Source organism: Hemitrygon akajei, chromosome 3, assembly GCF_048418815.1.
Source record: "Hemitrygon akajei chromosome 3, sHemAka1.3, whole genome shotgun sequence".
NCBI lineage: Eukaryota > Metazoa > Chordata > Chondrichthyes > Myliobatiformes > Dasyatidae > Hemitrygon > Hemitrygon akajei.
Genome location: NC_133126.1, coordinates 102,446,547 through 102,464,306, shown reverse-complemented (window position 1 = coordinate 102,464,306; position 17,760 = coordinate 102,446,547). Strand labels below are relative to the sequence as shown.

The 17,760-nt window shown below is 43.6% G+C and overlaps 1 protein-coding gene across 9 annotated transcripts in view; it reads left to right on the top strand.

Moving 5' to 3' along the window:
* Positions 1–17,760, top strand: part of paplna (papilin a, proteoglycan-like sulfated glycoprotein) — a 420,656-nt gene that overhangs the window by 31,866 nt on the left and 371,030 nt on the right. For 8 of the 9 annotated variants that reach the window (XM_073040502.1, XM_073040509.1, XM_073040506.1 and 5 more), the window contains exon 2: positions 11,616–11,731. The exons of the other annotated variant lie outside the window; for it this stretch is intronic. In XM_073040502.1, the coding sequence (XP_072896603.1) occupies positions 11,616–11,731 (116 nt within the window). The remainder of the gene's footprint in view (positions 1–11,615; positions 11,732–17,760) is intronic. 9 annotated transcript variants of the gene reach the window in all.

Sequence of the window (17,760 nt, the reverse complement as noted above, 5' to 3'; positions counted from 1 at the left end):
ATTGGTGGTGCAGGGCACAGAATATCGGAACTTTGCGCTACTGGTCATGCCTCAACTGTGCGCACCTGTGCTATTGGGGCTGGACTTCCAGAGCCACCTCGAAAGTGTGACTATGGCATATGATGGGCCCCTCCCACCACTCACTGTCAGGAATCCTCAGTTTTGTGGGACTTCGTCATATACCCCACTACTGACCACACACACACACCGACCACACATCCCACCCAGCACCATGCCGACAGCTGCGCTACTGACACCACTTGCAGCCTCTCCACCCTCAAGATCCCTACCCCACCGCTGTTCGCCAACCTGACCCCCGACTGTAAACCTGTGGCAACTAAAAGCAGGAGGTACAGCGTGGGGAACAGGGCCTTCATTCAGTCAGAGGTGCAGTGGCTGCTCAGGGAGGGGATCATTGAGCCAAGCACAAGTCCTTGGAGGGCCCAGGTGGTTGTTGTTCGGACCAGGCAGAAAAATAGGATGGTCGTGGACTATAGCCAGACCATCAATAGGTTCACGCAGCTTGACGCGTACCCCCTACCCGGCATCGTGGATATGGTCATTCAGATAGCTCAGTACAAGGTGTACTCGACAATAGATCTGAAATCCGCTTATCACCAGCTCCCCATCCACCCAGAGGACCGCCCCTACACCACTTTCGAGGCGGGCGGCAGGCTCTATCACTTCTTGTACGACCCCTTCGGTGTCACAAATGGTGTCTCTGTCTTCCAGAGGGAAATGGACCAGATGGTGGACCAGTGCCAACTGAAGGCTACATTTCCCTATCTGGGTAATATCACCATCTGTGGTCATGACTGGTCGGATCACAACACCAACCTCCAATGATTTTTCCAAGTGGCCAAAGCCCTGAACCTTACCTATAACAGAGACAAGTGTGTGTTCGGAACCACCCGGCTCGCTATCCTTGGGTATGTCGTGGAGAACAGGGTCATTGGCCCTGATCCCGACCGTATGCGCCCCCTGTTAGACCCCCCTCTTCCCATCACCCTCAAAGCCCTCAGACAGTACCTAGGCTTCTTTCAAAGCCCAATGGGTCCCCCATTACGCAGGCAAGGCCTACCCTGGTCAAGTCTACCACATTTCCCCTCTCTGACGAGGCCTGCGCGGCCTTCAGCTGCATTAAAGGGGACATCGTCAAAGCAACGATGCATGCGGTGGATGAGACCATTCCCTTCCAAGTAGAGAGTGACACCTCCGATTTCGCGCTGGCTGCTACCTTCAATCAGGCAGGCAGGCCAGTAGCATTCTTTTCTTGTACCCTTCAAGGCCCTGAAATTCGGCACTCCGCGGTGGAGAAAGAAGCCCAGGCCATAGTGGAAGCTATTAGGCACTGGAGGCACTATCTCGCCGGCAAAAGGTTCACCTTGCTGACTGACCAGCGCTCAGTTGCGTTCATGTTCAGCAACCAACAGCGGGGCAAAATCAAAAATGATAAAATTTTGTGGTGGAGAATAGAACTCTCCACCTACAACTATGACACCCTGTACCGGCCTGGAAGGCTCAATGAGCCCCCGATGCCCTATCCCAGGGAGCGTGTGCCAGCGCACAGCTCGACCAGCTATACGCCCTCCATGCACATCTTTGCCACCTGGGGGTCACCCGATTTTACCATTTCGTGAAAGCCCAGAACCTGCCGTACTCCCTTGAGGACATCAGGACAATGACCAGGGACTGTCAAGTCTGCGCTGAGTGCAAACCGCACTTCTACTGTCCTGAAAAGGCGTAACATATCAAGGCCACCCGCCCCTTTGAGCGACTGAGTGTTGACTTTAAGGGCCCCCTTCCCTCCACCGACCGTAATGTCTACTTTCTCAACATTATCGACGAGTACCCTTTGCCATCCCCTGCCCCGATACCACTGCCGCGTCCGTCATAAAAGCCCTGCGCCAGCTCTTCACTCTGTTCGGATATCCCTGCTATATCCACAGTGATAGAGGGTCCTCCTTTATGAGTGACGAGCTGCGCCAGTACCTGCTGGCTAGGGGCATTGCTACTAGTGGGACCACGAGCTATAATCCCCGGGGAAATGGACAGGTGGAGAGGGAGAATGCCACCGTGTGGAAGGCCACACTCTTAGCCCTTAGGTCAAAGGGGTTGCCGGTCTCTCGATGGCAGGAGGTCCTCCCCAAGGCACTCCACTCTATCTGCTCCCTGTTATGTACGTCCACCAATGCCACCCCTCACGAGCGCCTATTCTCTTTTCCCAGGAAGTCTGCCACTGGGACCACCCTACCGGCTTGGCTGACATCCCCAGGGTCAATGCTGCTCCGGAGACATGTGAGGAGCAATAAATACTCCCCGATGGTCGAGAGGGTTCACCTACTACATGCTAACCCCCAGTATGCTTACGTGGTCTTACCTGATGGGCGGGAGGACACGGTCTCTGTCCGCGACCTGGCGCCCGCAGGAGCAGCAGACCACTACCCCGAACACTCCACGGCAACTATGAACCCTGTACCCGAGGTGACACCGCGCACACTGAGACCTACACAGACTCCTCACGACACTCCTATACCGGGCGTCTTGCACGCGCATATACCAGGCGCCTCGCAAACGCATGAGGGATCACTGACGCCTAGTGGGCTGACACCTCCAGTTAGGCCGGAACCAGCACAACCACCGTCTCTGGTGCAATCACCACCGGCATCTGTGCAATCACAGCCGGTGCTACGTGGATCGCAACGACAGATTCGACCACCTGATAGACTTAGCCTGTAAATATACTTGTAAGAAACTTTGCCCCATGGGGACTCTCTTTTAAAACAAAGGGGGGGTGAATGTGGTGAACTACATATACCTGTCTGGACATGCCCCTCTGCTGACTGCTCCTGTGGCTCCTCCCACTGACTGTGCCTCTTCCCACAGACCCCTGTATAAAGGCGATTGAAGCCTGAGCCCTGCCCTCAGTCTCCAGGATGTAGTATGGTGGTCAATTACTGCTTGTTCTTTCTTTCAGTCAATAAAAGCCGATATCTCGCCTCCCATCTCAGAGAGTTATTGATGGTGCATCAGGCGGGAGATAAGGTATTGCTCCATCGACCTGCGTGTGGCCTCATCTTGACGGTAGAGGAGGCCATGGACAGACATATCGGAGTGGGAGTGGTCTGTGGAATTGAAGTGTGTGGCCACAGGGAGATCCCGCCACTGCTGGAAGACTGAGCGCCGGTGTTCGGTGAAACGGTCTCCCAGTCTGCGGCGGGTCTCCCCAATGTATAAGTGGCCACATTGGGAGCACCAGATACAGTATATCACCCCAGTTGACTCGCAGATGAAGTGGTGCCTTACCTGAAAGGACTGACTGGGGCCTGGGATGGTGGTGAGGGAAGAAGTGTGGGGGCAGGTGTAGCACTTCTTCCGTTTGCAGGGATGAGTGCCCGGAGGGAGGTCCGTGGGGAGGGATGGGGGGGGGATGAATGGACAAGGGAGTCGCGATCCCTGCGGAAAGCCGAGAGTGGGGGGGGGGGGCAAAGATATGGTCTACACGAGATGGAATATAGACCTACAGTTCCATTATCCAATGCATAATCCTCCGTAACTTCCGCCACCTCCTACGTGATCCCACCACCAACCACATCTTCCCCTCCCCCACTCTCTACTTTATCCCTCCCCCCACTTCTTATCCCCCCTCGACCATCCCATGTTACTTCACTCCTGATGAAGGGTTTCGGCCCGAAACGTCGTTATTACCTCCTCCCATAGATGCTGTCTGGCCTGCTGAGTTCTGCCAGCATTTTGTGTTTTTTATGCAGCATTTTTAAATTGCTTTCAGCAGCTGACATATATGCTACACATCCATAATCCAAGGTAGCCCTCATTAGAGCTTGATAAATACTTAATAGCGATAACTGGCTCGCACCCCAATCCTGTCCAGCAAGACACCTCAATAAGTTGTTTATTTTTTTTACATTTGTTTGTAATTTTCTCAATTTGCTTTTTCCATGTAAGTTTCTCATCAAATAACAAACCAGATTACCTTGACCTGCTCTAATTTTTGTTCATATAATTTCATGGAAACTGGTTTGTGATTTCTTGAGAAATATATCATTTGCAAATTGCCTATAGACAATTTGAAACCCCATTTATTTGCCTACTCCTCCACTTTATTAATTACATCTTGCATTTTCCTTTGTATATAAATTAACTTTCTTCCCCTCGCCCATAAAGCCCCATCATCTGCATATAAGGATATGTTCAACTTGCGCAAGTATGTCATTTATCATTATGGTATATAGTAATGGACTGCAGACACTACCTTGTGCTGTTCCATTTTCAATCAAATATATCCTGAAGTACTCTTCTTCCACCTTGACTTGAATTGTTCGATCAAAAAGAAAGTCTAGAACCCAATTATATAATTTTCCTTCCACCCCTAATTCTTTCAATTTAATTAACACTCCCTCTTTCCAGAGCATATCATATGCCTTTTCTGTGTCAAAGAATACCACCAGGACCATTTTTTTTATTTGTTTGAGCCTAGCTGTGAAGTTAATGCAATTGGTCTATAGTTTGTTGGGTTTGATGAATCTTTATCAGGTTTTAATTTTGGAACAATAACAGAATGTTTCCATGCAGATGGTATTTTACCTATTTCCCATATATTAGTAAACAGTCTCTGTAGAACTAGAAGTGCACTTCTAGATAATTGCTTCAGCATTATACTCTGTACTTGGTCCTTCCCAGGAGAACTTGGCCGCGCATTCATAATGGCTCTTTCTGTTTCTGTTATGCTAATAGGTGTATCTAGAACTACTTCTGATGTTGCTCTTTTGTCTGTCGTTCCTGAATTTTGCTTAAGCCTCCCTTTGCTGTTTCTTTTATATTGTATTAATGTTTCTACCGAATGTTGTCTTTTTAACACTTTAAATGCTTTATTTCTTACTTTTATACTTCTACATTCACAATTCCACCATGGAACACTTCTCTCTCCTCTACCTTTACTTTTCGGAATTGTTTCTTCTGCCGAATTTATAATTGCTGTGACCAATTTATCATTCATTTCTCCTATATCCAATATATTTTCATCTAAAATCTTTATGCATCATACTTTACTTCTTTGGAATATCTCCCAATCTGCCTTATTTAGTTTCCACCTTGACACTCTAGGTCCTTTATTTTATTCTATTTTAATCTGAATCCTTGTGAGTATGGGATAGCGATCACTTCCTACTGTAGTTTGTTTTAATACGTTCCAAGTACTGATCCCTGCTAATTCTATACTTACAAATGTTAACTCTATTGCAGATTCTGTGTTTTGGGAAATATTTTCTGCAGACCTGACAATAATTTTAACTTCCTCAGTTCTCTTGTCGGTCTGTGCTGAACAGTTAATTGCATCTACCATAAACAGTACAAAATCCTTTCTACTCATTATTAGTGTATCCTTATTTATCATATTACAGCCCTCATAGTTCACTGGTTTATTATTCCCTATATTTGTTCGTTTGATAGCCTTCTCCTTTTCAGCCATTCCTTTCACTGCCTCTGCGTAGCTAATCCCTTGAGTTACTTTAACATATTGTACCTCAGCTGCCTTCTTGCTATTCGTGCACCCTCGATAAGCTGCACTGTGTTCCCTGCCACAATTGCAGCATTTCAGTCTAGTTCCTGCTTCACATTTCCTGTATTCATGTTCTCCAGCGCATCTCCCACATCTTTGTTTCCCACTGCAGACCGCCGCAATATGCCTGAATTTCTGACATTTAAAGCATCTTAAAGGCAGTGGTATACATATTCTGACCTCATATCACATATACCCTAAATAAACTTTAGTCGGCAATCTTTCTTCATCAAAGTTAATCATGACCGATAAACTACCACACTTTTTTCCATTTCTTGTAACTTTCAAATGCTTGGCCTCAATAATTTTTGCTCCTTTTATGTTCTGTTTAATCTCATCCATAGTAACTTTTGTTGGTATCCCTGAAATAACTCCTCTAGTCCACTTTCTGTTGTTGGGTATTGAACATTGTACTTTTTTGCCGTCTATTTTATTTACGGTAATCTTATCACTTTGTCTTGCTGAGCACTATCCCAACAAATCACTAATAGCGATCCATTTCATAAAATCTTTGCTCTTTTGACCTCGCCTATAAGTTTGTTGATTACCTTTGTCAAATGAATCGGGTTCCAATCATCAAAATACGCACCGCCTTTGCTTTATAATTTATAATCGTTTTATAATTGCTTTAATCTAATCTTTTTTTCATTGTTTTGCTTTGGTCATCCCCTGACTCCTGACTCCTCAGAGTTTGACATCTCATACCTCTTTCTTTTCTTTCATTTTCCACTCCTTTCCTCTTGCCCATCAGCCTCCATCTCTAAGTCATTTCCCAAATCGTCACTTCCTCCTGCTATCCTCCGTCCATTCACATTCTATTTGTTTAGCCAACCGCCGTCCTTCCTCCAGTCGCAGTTGCACCTTCCAGATACAGGAGTATTTTTACTACACCTTAACTGTACAGTCGGCCCTCCTTATCCATGGATTCTGCATGCACGGATTCAACCAACCGCGGATCGGGAAAACCCGGAAGTTCTCTCTCCAGCACTCGTTGTTTGAGCATGTACAAACTTTTTTTTCTTGTTATTATTCCCTAAACAATACAGTATAACAACTATTTACATAGCTTTTACATTGTATTAGGTATAAGTAATCTAGAAATGACTTAAAAGAACAGGCTGTCCCCGGATTATGAATGAGTGCCATTCCTGAGTCCGTCTTTAAGTTGGATTTGAAGTCGAAACAGGTACATCCGGTATTATTACTGTCAGTTAGTCAAACGTTTTTCTTTTTTTTTTGTAATTTTTTTAAATTGAAGTTCATCATCAAACAAACATTTCCATAAGATGTATTTCAGACATTGTACGTATATATCATATAATCATATTTGTCACAAATCTCCACATCATATTTATCTGGGGTATACACTTATAGAAAAGAGTGGAGAGAAAAAACAAGCAAAAGGAAAAAACTATGTACAAGTAGGGAGTGATCTTTTTTTACAACATATTCATTGATTTGTGAGAATAAAATCAGGCCTATGAGGCATTATGTAGCTAAACCGTTTTTCCCAGTATGAAGTAAATTGTTCCAGCCTATGATTAACAGATGCTGTTATCTTCTCCATTTTGTAAATGTCCATTGTAATTTCCATCCATGCATTTAAAGTTGGGTTCTCCTGTGATAACCATTTATCACAGAGTCTTTTTACCAGCCACCAATAGTATATTCATTAAATATTTATCTCTTTTCAACCATTCTTGAGGTATATATCCAAAATATATGGTCTTACTCTCAAAGGGTATTTCACATTTAAAGATGTCTTGTCGGGCATTGTGTATCCCCCTCCAATAGTCTTTGATAACAGGGCAGTCCCAAAAAATATGATAATGATTTGCATTTTGATTTCCACAATTTCTCCAGCAAACAGGGAGGTTACTATCATAATGGGATTTCTGAGAGGGTGTAATAAAATATCTTATCAAGTTTTTCCATCCAAACTCCTTCCATTTCTGTGAACTGGTACACTTCCATTGATACCTCCATATTATTGTCCATGTTTTAACGCTGGCAATGAGGCCAACTGAAAGTGAATTAAGAAGTATACTGGATGAAGCCGCAACTGTTTCCATGCTGAACACCATGAACCATTGCCCAACAGAAGACAAATAGGTGTTGGTGCCAACCATTGTGTCTTTGGTTTCTAAAGCATATTGGACCAAAAAGGACCATGCTGCTCAGAAGACTTGTAAAAGTGATGAAAGCAGTAATCAGACTACAACAATTTTTGTAGGTAACTTATCCGTGAGAGCCTCTGATGTGTTAATCAGGCAGTTGCTTGGGAAATGTGGCTTGGTTTTAAGCTGGAAGAGAGTTCAAGGATCTTCAGGAACGTTACAACCATTCATCTTTTGTGAGTAAAAGGAAGCAGAATCTACTCTGTGTGTAGTAAGGTTATTGCATGAACTTCAAGTGGGAGGCAAAAAGCTGCTCGTAAAAGTAGATGCAAAGGCCAAAGCCCAGCTGGATGAATGGAAGGAGTCAATGAAGACAGGAAAACAAAGTGTTCATCAGATGATGTGGATGAGGAAACCAAGAGGAGAGATCAGATCATAAAGGGAAAAATAGAAGGATTCATGAGAATACCCCAGTGAACTAAATGCACCTTCCCAAGATATAGATGCACAAACTAGAAGAAGAAGAAAAAGGAGAGGAGATGGAGAGAAAGAACGCAAAAGAGAAAGGTGTGAGAAAGGTGCCCAGAGCTATCAGAACCACTTCTTGCATTCTCAGAGCCAACCCCTGCAACCACCACAGAGGAGGCCCCAGAACTTGTGATTGTTTCACAGCTACAAGCCTCACCAGCCAAGCAGAATGATCTCCCTTGTCCGGAAAGACATTATCCCACAAGAGTAAGAAATCCTCCACAGTGATTAAATCTTTAGACCTGAATGGAACAATTAAAAAATTTACTATGCTGTGGATGTCTGTATATATGTTTCATTCTATAAAATACTGTGTAAATAGCTGAGATATAAACATATAACAATTTCAGCATGCTGACTGTCACCTAGTCCCACCAACCTGCACTCAGCCCATAACCCTTCATTCCTTTCCTGTCCATATAACTATCCACTTTTACTTTAAATGACAATACCGAACCTGCCTTTACCACTTCTACTGGAAGCTCGTTCCACACAGCTACCACTCTCTGAGTAAAGAAATTTCCCCTCATTTTATCCCTAAACTCTTGCCCCTAACTCTCAACTCATGTCCTCTTGTTTGAATCTCCCCTACTCGCAATGGAAAAAGCCTATCCACGTCCCCTCATAATTTTAAATACCTTTATCAAGTCCCCCCTCAACCTTCTACGCTCCAAAGAATAAAGACCTAACTTGTTTAACCTTTCTCTGTAACTTAGGTGCTAAACCCAGGTAACATTCTAGTAAATCTTCTCTGTACTCTCTCTATTTTGTTGACATCTTTCCTATAATTCGGTGACCAGAACTGTACACAATACTCCAAATTTGGCCTTACCAATGCCTTGTACAATTTTAACATTACATTCCAACTTCTATACTCAATGCTCTGATTTATAAAGGCCAGCATACCAAAAGCTTTCTTCACCACCCTATCCACATGAGATTCCACCTTCAGGGAACTATGCACCATTATTCCTAGATCACTCTGTTCTACTGCATTCTTCAATGCCCTACAATTTACCATGTATGTCCTATTCTGATTATTCCTACCAAAATGTAGCACCTCACACTTAGCATTAAACTCCATCTGCCATCTTTCAGCCCACTCTTCTAACTGGCGTAAATCTCTCTGCAAATTTTGAAAACCTACTTCATTATCCACAACGTCACCTATCTTAGTATCATCTGCATACTTACTAATCCAATTTACCACCCCATCATCCAGATCATTAATGTATATGACAAACAACATTGGACCCAGTACAAATCCCTGAGGCACACCACTAGTCACCGGCCTCCAACCTGACAAACAGTTATCCACCACTACTCTCTGGCATCTCCCATCTAGCCACTGTTGAATCCATTTTACTACTTCAATATTAATACCTAACGATTGAACCTTCCTAACTAACCTTCTGTGCGAAATCTTGTCAAAGGCCTTACTGAAGTCCATATAGATAACATCTACTACTTTACCCTCATTAACTTCCCTTGTAACCTCTTCAAAAAATTCAATAAGGTTTGTCAAATGTGACCTTCCATGCACAAATCCATGTTGACTGTTCCTAATCAGACCCTGTCTATCCAGATAATTATATATACCATCTCTAAGAATCTAAGAATAGAGATGTCTTCTTTATCGAGTTAGATTTTATAGCTAAGCTGGGAAGCGTGTTGTGTATTTAATATTTCAATAATATTGGAGTAATGTGTGTGTGTGTGTGTGCATGTGCATGTATGTGTGTGATCTTCATCAGTGGTTCTGTTCCACCACATGATCAGTAGTGGGAATGTTCACTGATGATTGCATTTGCAACACCTTAACTAGGTAACCAGTCGTGTTGCAGGTAACAAAACCACGAAGTTATTCTGTTATGGGCTAATGTGGTGCTGCTGTTACACCAGAATACACAGCTCTACCTTCATCAATCACCCTCATCACCTGTCAAAAAAAACTCAATCAACTTAGTAAGACATGACTGCCCTGCGCACTTGGCCATGCTGACTGTCCCTAATGATGCCATGGTTTCCAAACACTCATAAATCCTATCCCTCAGAATTCCCTCCAGTAACTTCCCTGCCACTGATGTGAGACTGTCTGGTCTATATTTTCTAGGATTTTCCCTGGTTCCCAGCAATCTCATCTTTGCACCTCTCAATAACCTAGGGTATATTGCATCAGGCCCCAGGGTTTTATCCACCTTAATGCTTTTGAAGAGACCCAACACTACCTCGTCCTTCACTTCAATGTGTTTGGCATGGATCTCCCTTTCTTCCTGATTCATGGTAAATACTGATGTCAAGGACTCATTTAGAACCTCACCTGTATTCTCCACATCCAAGCAAATGTTTTCCTCTATCTTTCAGTGGTCCCACCCTCTCCCCAGTTATCCTCTTGCTCTTGATGTATGTATGGAATACGTTGGGATTCATCTTAATCCTACTTGCCAAGGACTTTTCATGGGCACTCTTGGCTCGCATAATTCCCTTCTTCAGTTCTTTCCTGGCTGCTTTATAATCCTAGCTTCCCAAGATTTACATACTTTCCCTTTTTCTTCTGAACTACATTCATTACCTCTCTGGACATCCACCTTGCCGTCCTTGTCCTTCCTTCTGACTGGAACATACCTGCCCTGTACTCTGTACAGTTTGTCTTTAAACACCCTCCACACGTCAGATGTGGACTTGCCTAAAAACAACTGTTCCTAATTAACTCTCCCTAGTTCCTCCCTAATGCTCTCATAATCTGCCCTGTTCCAATTTGAATCTCTCCCACAAGGCCCACACTTATCCTTATCTATAGCCATCTTATGGTCACTGTTCCATAACTGCTCACCCACTGAAAGGTCGGTCACCTGGCCAGGCTCATTACCAGGATCAGTAAACCCCATCCTCTCAATAGACTGTGTCCATGTTGATTTAAGAAACCTGGATGCACCTAACAAATTCATAAAAGCTACTTGCACTAAGAAGGTGCCACTTTATATTAGGGAAGTTGAAGTCCCTCATGAAAACAACCCTATTATTTTTACACCTTTCCTTAATCCGCCAGCATATCTGTTTCTCAATGTCCCCATGGCTATTGGGGGGGGGCATGTCTGTTGTACAATCTCATCAGAGTGATTGCACCCTTCCTATTTTTGAGTTTTACCCATATAGACTCAGTGGACAAACTCTCCACTATTATTCCCTGTGAGCGCAGCCGTGATTTGTCCCTGATTTGCAGCTCCCCACTCCCACTTTTTACCTCCCTCTCTCTTTTCGAAAGTATTGAAACTCTGTGATATTCACCACCCATTCCTGTCCCTCTCTTAACCAAGTCCAGTTTGTGGATATATTCTGTTGCAGGCTGATGATGTACAAGTTCTCATTGTGTCCTGTTGGTTTGCACCCAGCCTGTAAGGAAGAACCGCCAGGCAGATTACTGGGGCCCCTGGGGAGAGTGGGGAGAGTGCAGCCGGACATGTGGAATTGGTGTTACCTTCCGAGAGCGTCGCTGTTACTTGAACCGGTGAGTAGAGAGCTGGGAGCCCGGTTCCGTATGAAACCGCACTGCACTGTGCCTGATTGCGTGAGGTGGCACAACTGCAGGCTGTGAGAAGGTGGGGTGCTTGGTGGAGGGCATTTGAGGGCTATTCTAGCAGATAGTCATGTCAATATCTATCACCTAGACTGTCACCCCCTTCCCCGTAAGCTGGCTCCACCTGCTCCTTCCTCACTCCATCTTCTATGTCTGCCTCCATCTATCGTGTCTTCCCACTCCACCTCTCTCCTCTCCTACCCCTTATCCTTCACCCTTTCTCAATCCATCAATCACCTCGGACTCCTTCATCACCATTCCTTGTCTCCTCTTTATCCTGGCCAATCTTAGTCCTGATGCCAAAACATCAACAGTTATTTCCTCCCCTCTCTTCCCCTCCCCTCCTCAACCCACTGACACAACCAGCAGACTGTGCATTGCTTGGCATCAGCCACTTGGTGCATGGCAGATGTACAAACGTAGATGGGAGCTTGCTCTGGGAGAAATTTGGAAACTAGAGTTCTTCCTAATTCCAAATATCACCTCTGGCTCCACTTCATGTTATTTCTAAATGAGACCTAACATCTTCGCATTTGAAAAGATCTCTCCTGCCTGCTTCCGCTCTCTCTCCGGGAACCCTCTCTCATAAGGTTATGAATCTTTTACATATTAACAAACCTGCAGTAACCCAATCCATTCTCTTCAGGGCAAACCCTCTGTTTAAGGTTCTGATTCAATACAGGTGACAACAAATAGGAGAGCAAGGCCCTGACCGTGTTATGGTGTTGGACAGTTCAGAAGCATGGGGTAAGGAAATGGCCCAGAATGGGCTCAGTGGTGATGGAGTTGAAAGTGCACAACGTTATAAAATATTTACATGCTGGCCTTCCAATAAACAGAAAAGGAAGTTCATTACTAGCAGATATTCTCAGCAGCTCACTGCACTGTTAAAAACTTTATCTGAAGAGCGCTGGGGTTGGAGTCAGGGAATTCCTGTCCGTGGAGATTCCCAGACAACCCGGATCCATCTTTTTACTGTCCTTCCCTGTACCTAGATTCTGCAATAGTTCCAGAGCTCTAGAAGATTGGAAATGTCAGTCCACTCTTCAAGAAGGGAGAGAGGCAGAAGAAAGGAAATTATAGACCAGTTAGTCTGACCCCAATGGTTTGGACACTGTTGGAGTCTATTATTAAGATGAGCTCTCAGGGTTCTTGGAGGCAGATGATAAAAAAGGCCAAGGTCAGTATGTTTTATTTAGCATGAAATGTTCCTTTGATTTCTCTAATCTTCTTGAATAGATCTCTTGTTTTTCCAATTCTGTTGGCTTCTTTAGCTTCTTTGCATCACTCCTTTGTTACGAACCCCGTAACTGGGTCACTTACCAGCAAAGATAGAGAGGTCTGTTGAAGTCTGATGATACTATTTTTAATAGTATTTATTAGTAAAAATACACAAAAATAATATCAATGCAAATTTACAGACAATATATGTCATCAATACTAAATCTAAAAGTGCGGGTATAATAATAATCAATAAGAAATAAGCTCTATCGTTGTCTAGGGGATAATGTATTGTCAGATGGAAATATAAAGTTCACTCAGTTCATGCAGGCTGCAGCCTCTGGGGACCGCTGGGTTGCAATGGTTGGAGAGAGAGAGAGATTTGGGAGAAAAACTTGCCGGCTTTCCTTTTATGATTTCGATCCGTCAGAGTCTCGTTGGTGTGGCCGTTCACTTGTGGCCTCCCCTTTAGCTAAACCGTTCTTCCCTGGCAAGGGAGGACGCACACCGGCTGTCGCTATTAAACACTGTCACGGGATCTCTAGCGTTTCTCCTGGTGCGTCTAAAGGGGTTGTTCCCCAGACCCTCTTTTATCCTTACTCACGGGGTCTCAGATGTCAGTCAGGTTGGGATGATGCAATCCCTCAACCAGACCACTCTGGTTGTCCCCTGAGGGGTTTCAATGAATAGTACAGTACTCAATACACAATTCCGTCTCCAAGAGACAATAGCCGTTATCAGTGGTTCCGTTTCGCTGAGGCCAGGACACATTCCAAACCCTGTGTATTCTGGATATCTCTCTCTCATTTCCTGGGTCCCAGACCCAAATTAATAGCGATCTTGCGATTCTCAAAAAGGAGGGGGGGCAACTTTGTACCTTTCGGCCCCTCAGAGTTGCGTCACATTCGTAACACCTTTAAGTAAGTATCCTTATCTTCTTGAACTTTGCATTTAGATGGAGGTATTTGTTCCAGTCTCCATTGGCCTTCACTTCTCTTAGCTGCTCAGCCAGTTGTAGAGCCTCCACAGAAAGCCATTTTGCTTTCCCGGTCTTTTAGTTTGCAATATTTTTTGTTGCCACCTCTTCTATAATGCTCCTTACTTCTATCCATAATTCTTCTGGCTTTCTCTCTACCAGGTTTAATCCATTGAATCTGTTCTTCACCTCCGCAGCATATTATTGATGGATGCTATCAACATCAAACTTTGCTGGTACATTGGTTTTTCTGATGCTCTGCAGTTTCAGTTCTGAATATTGCAACAAGCAGCAAGATTAGAGAAATCAAGGGAACGTTTCATGCAAAAATGAGTATAGATTCCAACAGCAAAGACACCTGCAATGACTCTCTCATTGATCTAGAGCCGGACATTCTGGAAAGTGAAGTCACATGGGCGTTAGAAAACATTGCCAATAATAAGGCTGTAAGATGTGACAGGATTCCAGTTGAATTGTTTAAAACTTTAAAAGGTGATGCTATAAAAGTGTTGCATGCAATTTGCCATCAGATGTGGAAAACCCAACAATGGCCTTTAGACTGGAAAAGATCAGTTCATATCCCAATTCCCAAGAAGGGAAATGTAAAGGAATATTCAAATTACTGAACAATTTCACTAATTTCACATGCTAGCAAGGTAATGCTAAAGGTCATGCAAGTGAGACTCCAGCAATATATGGAATGAGAACTGCTAGATGTACAATCTGGTTTTAGAAGAGTTAGAGGCACCAGAGATCAAATTGCTAACCTATGCTAGATAATAGAGAAATTGTGGGAATTCCAGAAAAGTATTTGTCTATGTTTTATTGACTACTCTAAAGCCTTCAACAGTGTGAACCACAATAAACAATGGCAAATTCTTAAAGAAATTGTGATACCTATACATCTGATCTGCCTTATGAGAAACTTGTACGAAGATCAAGAAGCAACAGTTAGAACTGAACACGGAACAATAAACTGGTTCAAGATTGGGAAAGAAGTACAACAAGGCTGGATGCTGTCACCCTACTTATTTAATCTATAAGCTGAACACATCATGAGGAATACTGGTCTAGAGGACTCAAAGGTTGGAATCAAAATTGCCGGATGAAATATTAACCTCAGATATGCAGGTACTCTAATGGCTGAAAATGAGGAGGATCTGAGGAAGTTTCTAATCAAAGGGAAAGAAGAAAGTGCAAAAGCTAGTTTGTTGCTCTTATTAAGAAAACCAAGATTATGTCGACCAGCCTTATTAACTCCGTGGTAAAGGATGTGAAAGCAGTGATGGATTTTGTCTTCTTCAGTTCAAAGATTTCTATAGATAGTAACTGCAGCCACAAAATTAAACGGCGCTTACTTCTGGGGAGGGCAGCAATGGCAAATTTAGATAAAATACTGAAGAGTGTAGACATAACGTTGTTTACGAAGATCCATATAGTCGAGTCTATGGTATTTCCAGTTGTAATGTATGGCTGTTAGAGCTGGACTATTAGTAAGGCTGAAAACAAAAGAATCGACGCCTTTGAATTTGGATGCTGGAGGAAAGTGTTAAGAGTTTGTTGGACAGCAAGAAGATCCAACAAGTCAATACTTGAAGAAATACAGCCAGACTGCTCACGAGGAGGCTTGATTATGAGACCAAAGCTCAAATATTTTGGACACATCATGAAAAGACAGGATTCCTTGGAGAAGACTGTCATGTTAGATAAAAGAAGGAGAGGATGACAGAGGCTACGATGGATAGATAATACTCAGACAATGCTGTTGTAAAGAAATACTTTTATAATGATCAAACACAAGGAAATCTGCAGTTGCTGGAAATTCAAACAACACACACAAAATGCTGGTGGAACACAGCAGGCCAGGCAGCATCTATAGGGAGAAGCACTGTCGACGTTTTGGGCCTTCTCCCTATAGATGCTGCCTGGCCTGCTGTGTTCCACCAGCATTTTGTGTGACTTTTATAATGATGATTAGTGAGGTACAGAGAAATCTTGTGTCTTCTTTAAAACATTGATCAAGCCGAGCATGTCAAACTCACAAAATGGAGAATAGAATGTCTTCACAAAATGGCAGCCTGCACCCCCAAGCATGCAACAAGAACAAAGCCAATTAGACTGTCTGCTTTCACTGCCCTTGATTCATTTAAATTCACTGATTTGTAGACTGTCATTCTTTCTGGCCAACAATGCATAGATAGAGTGGATGTGGAGAGGATGTTTCCTTTGGTGGGGAAGTTAGAACCAGTGGGCACAACAAAAGAGGGATGTCCATTTAGAACAGAGATGAGGGGGAATTTCTTTAGCCAGATGGTAGTGAAACACAAATGGCTGTGGCAGCCAAGTCATTTGATATATTTAAAGTGGAGATTGATATGTTCTTGATTAGGGTGTCAAATTTTACAGGGAGAAGGTAGGAGAATGGGGTTGAGAGGGATAATAAATCAGCCATGATGAAATAGTGGAGAAGACTCAATGGGATGAATGGCCTAATTCTACGCCTGTGTCTTATAGTTTTGTGCTTGCATTGGGTGGTGGTAGTGCAGCAGGTAGTTCCAGAATATTATCCTGCTACCAGTCTGTATAGAGGCACCTTTCACCCACTGCCTGGGGTTTTGGACAGAGATTTCCAATATGTCCCATTCCCTCAATGTGAATGCTGGTACAAGAATCAAAGTCAAAGAAGAGTTTATTGTCATGTACACAAGTGCAGTGAAAAACTTACTTGTAGCAGCATCTCTGGTATGTAGCATCTGATAAACAAGAAAATCATAAATTATACATTTTTTCAAAAAAGAGCACATTCAGAACAAAGCAAGTTTGTTTTTATGGGAAATGTTCAAAGTGGTTACAGGTGTGCCAAACCTTAGTGATTAGGATTGTGCTGCTTGGTTCAAGAAACGAATGGTTGAAGGGAAATAGCTGTCCTTGAACCCTCTCCCAGCATAGCTTCACCGTCTCCACAGTCCTTCCCCTGCTTAACTCTTCCTTGGCTATGCCCAGGATTGGTTAAAGGTATTGGGGTGGAGTTGGAACCTACAACTTGATTTGAAGGTAGTAAGTAGATCCGTAAACAGTTCCTGAGGTAAGGTGGAGTGGACAACAGGACCTTGTGGGATGGGAAGTGGTCAGAGAGACATGCAGTACCAGAACTAATCTTTTGGTCCAACTTGTCTGTCCTGACCAAGATGCCCATATAAACCAGTCCCGATTCCTTATGTTTGGTCCATATCCCTCTAAACCTTTCATATCCACTTGCCTGTCCAAATGTCTCTAAACACGAACTCTGCCACTTCCACTGGCAGCTTGTTCCATAAACCCACCACCATCTGTGTGAAAAACTTGCCCCTCAGGTCGCCTTTAAATTTCCCTTTCACCATAACCCATGCCCTCTGGATTTGCTCTCCCCTGACTGATCATTCACCTCATGATTTTATAAACCCCTCAGCCTCATTTGCCTCAGGGAAAACACTTCCAGCTTCTCTCCATATAACTCAAGTCTTGCTGTCCTGGGAAGATTACGGTGAATGTTTTTTGCTCCCTTTCTAGTTTAATGATTTGCAGTTCTAGGTGAGCAGAGCGCGCACAGTGCTCCAGGTGCATCACCTCCCATCTGTTGTATCAGATGATCCCAGATGTGTTTTCATTGTGTTTGTGGCTGCAGGAGAAATGATTGCTGCAAGTTTTGGAAGCATTTATGGACTGTGACTAATGACACAATTTAATCTTTGATGGTTAGTGATTCATCAGCAGAGTTCAAACG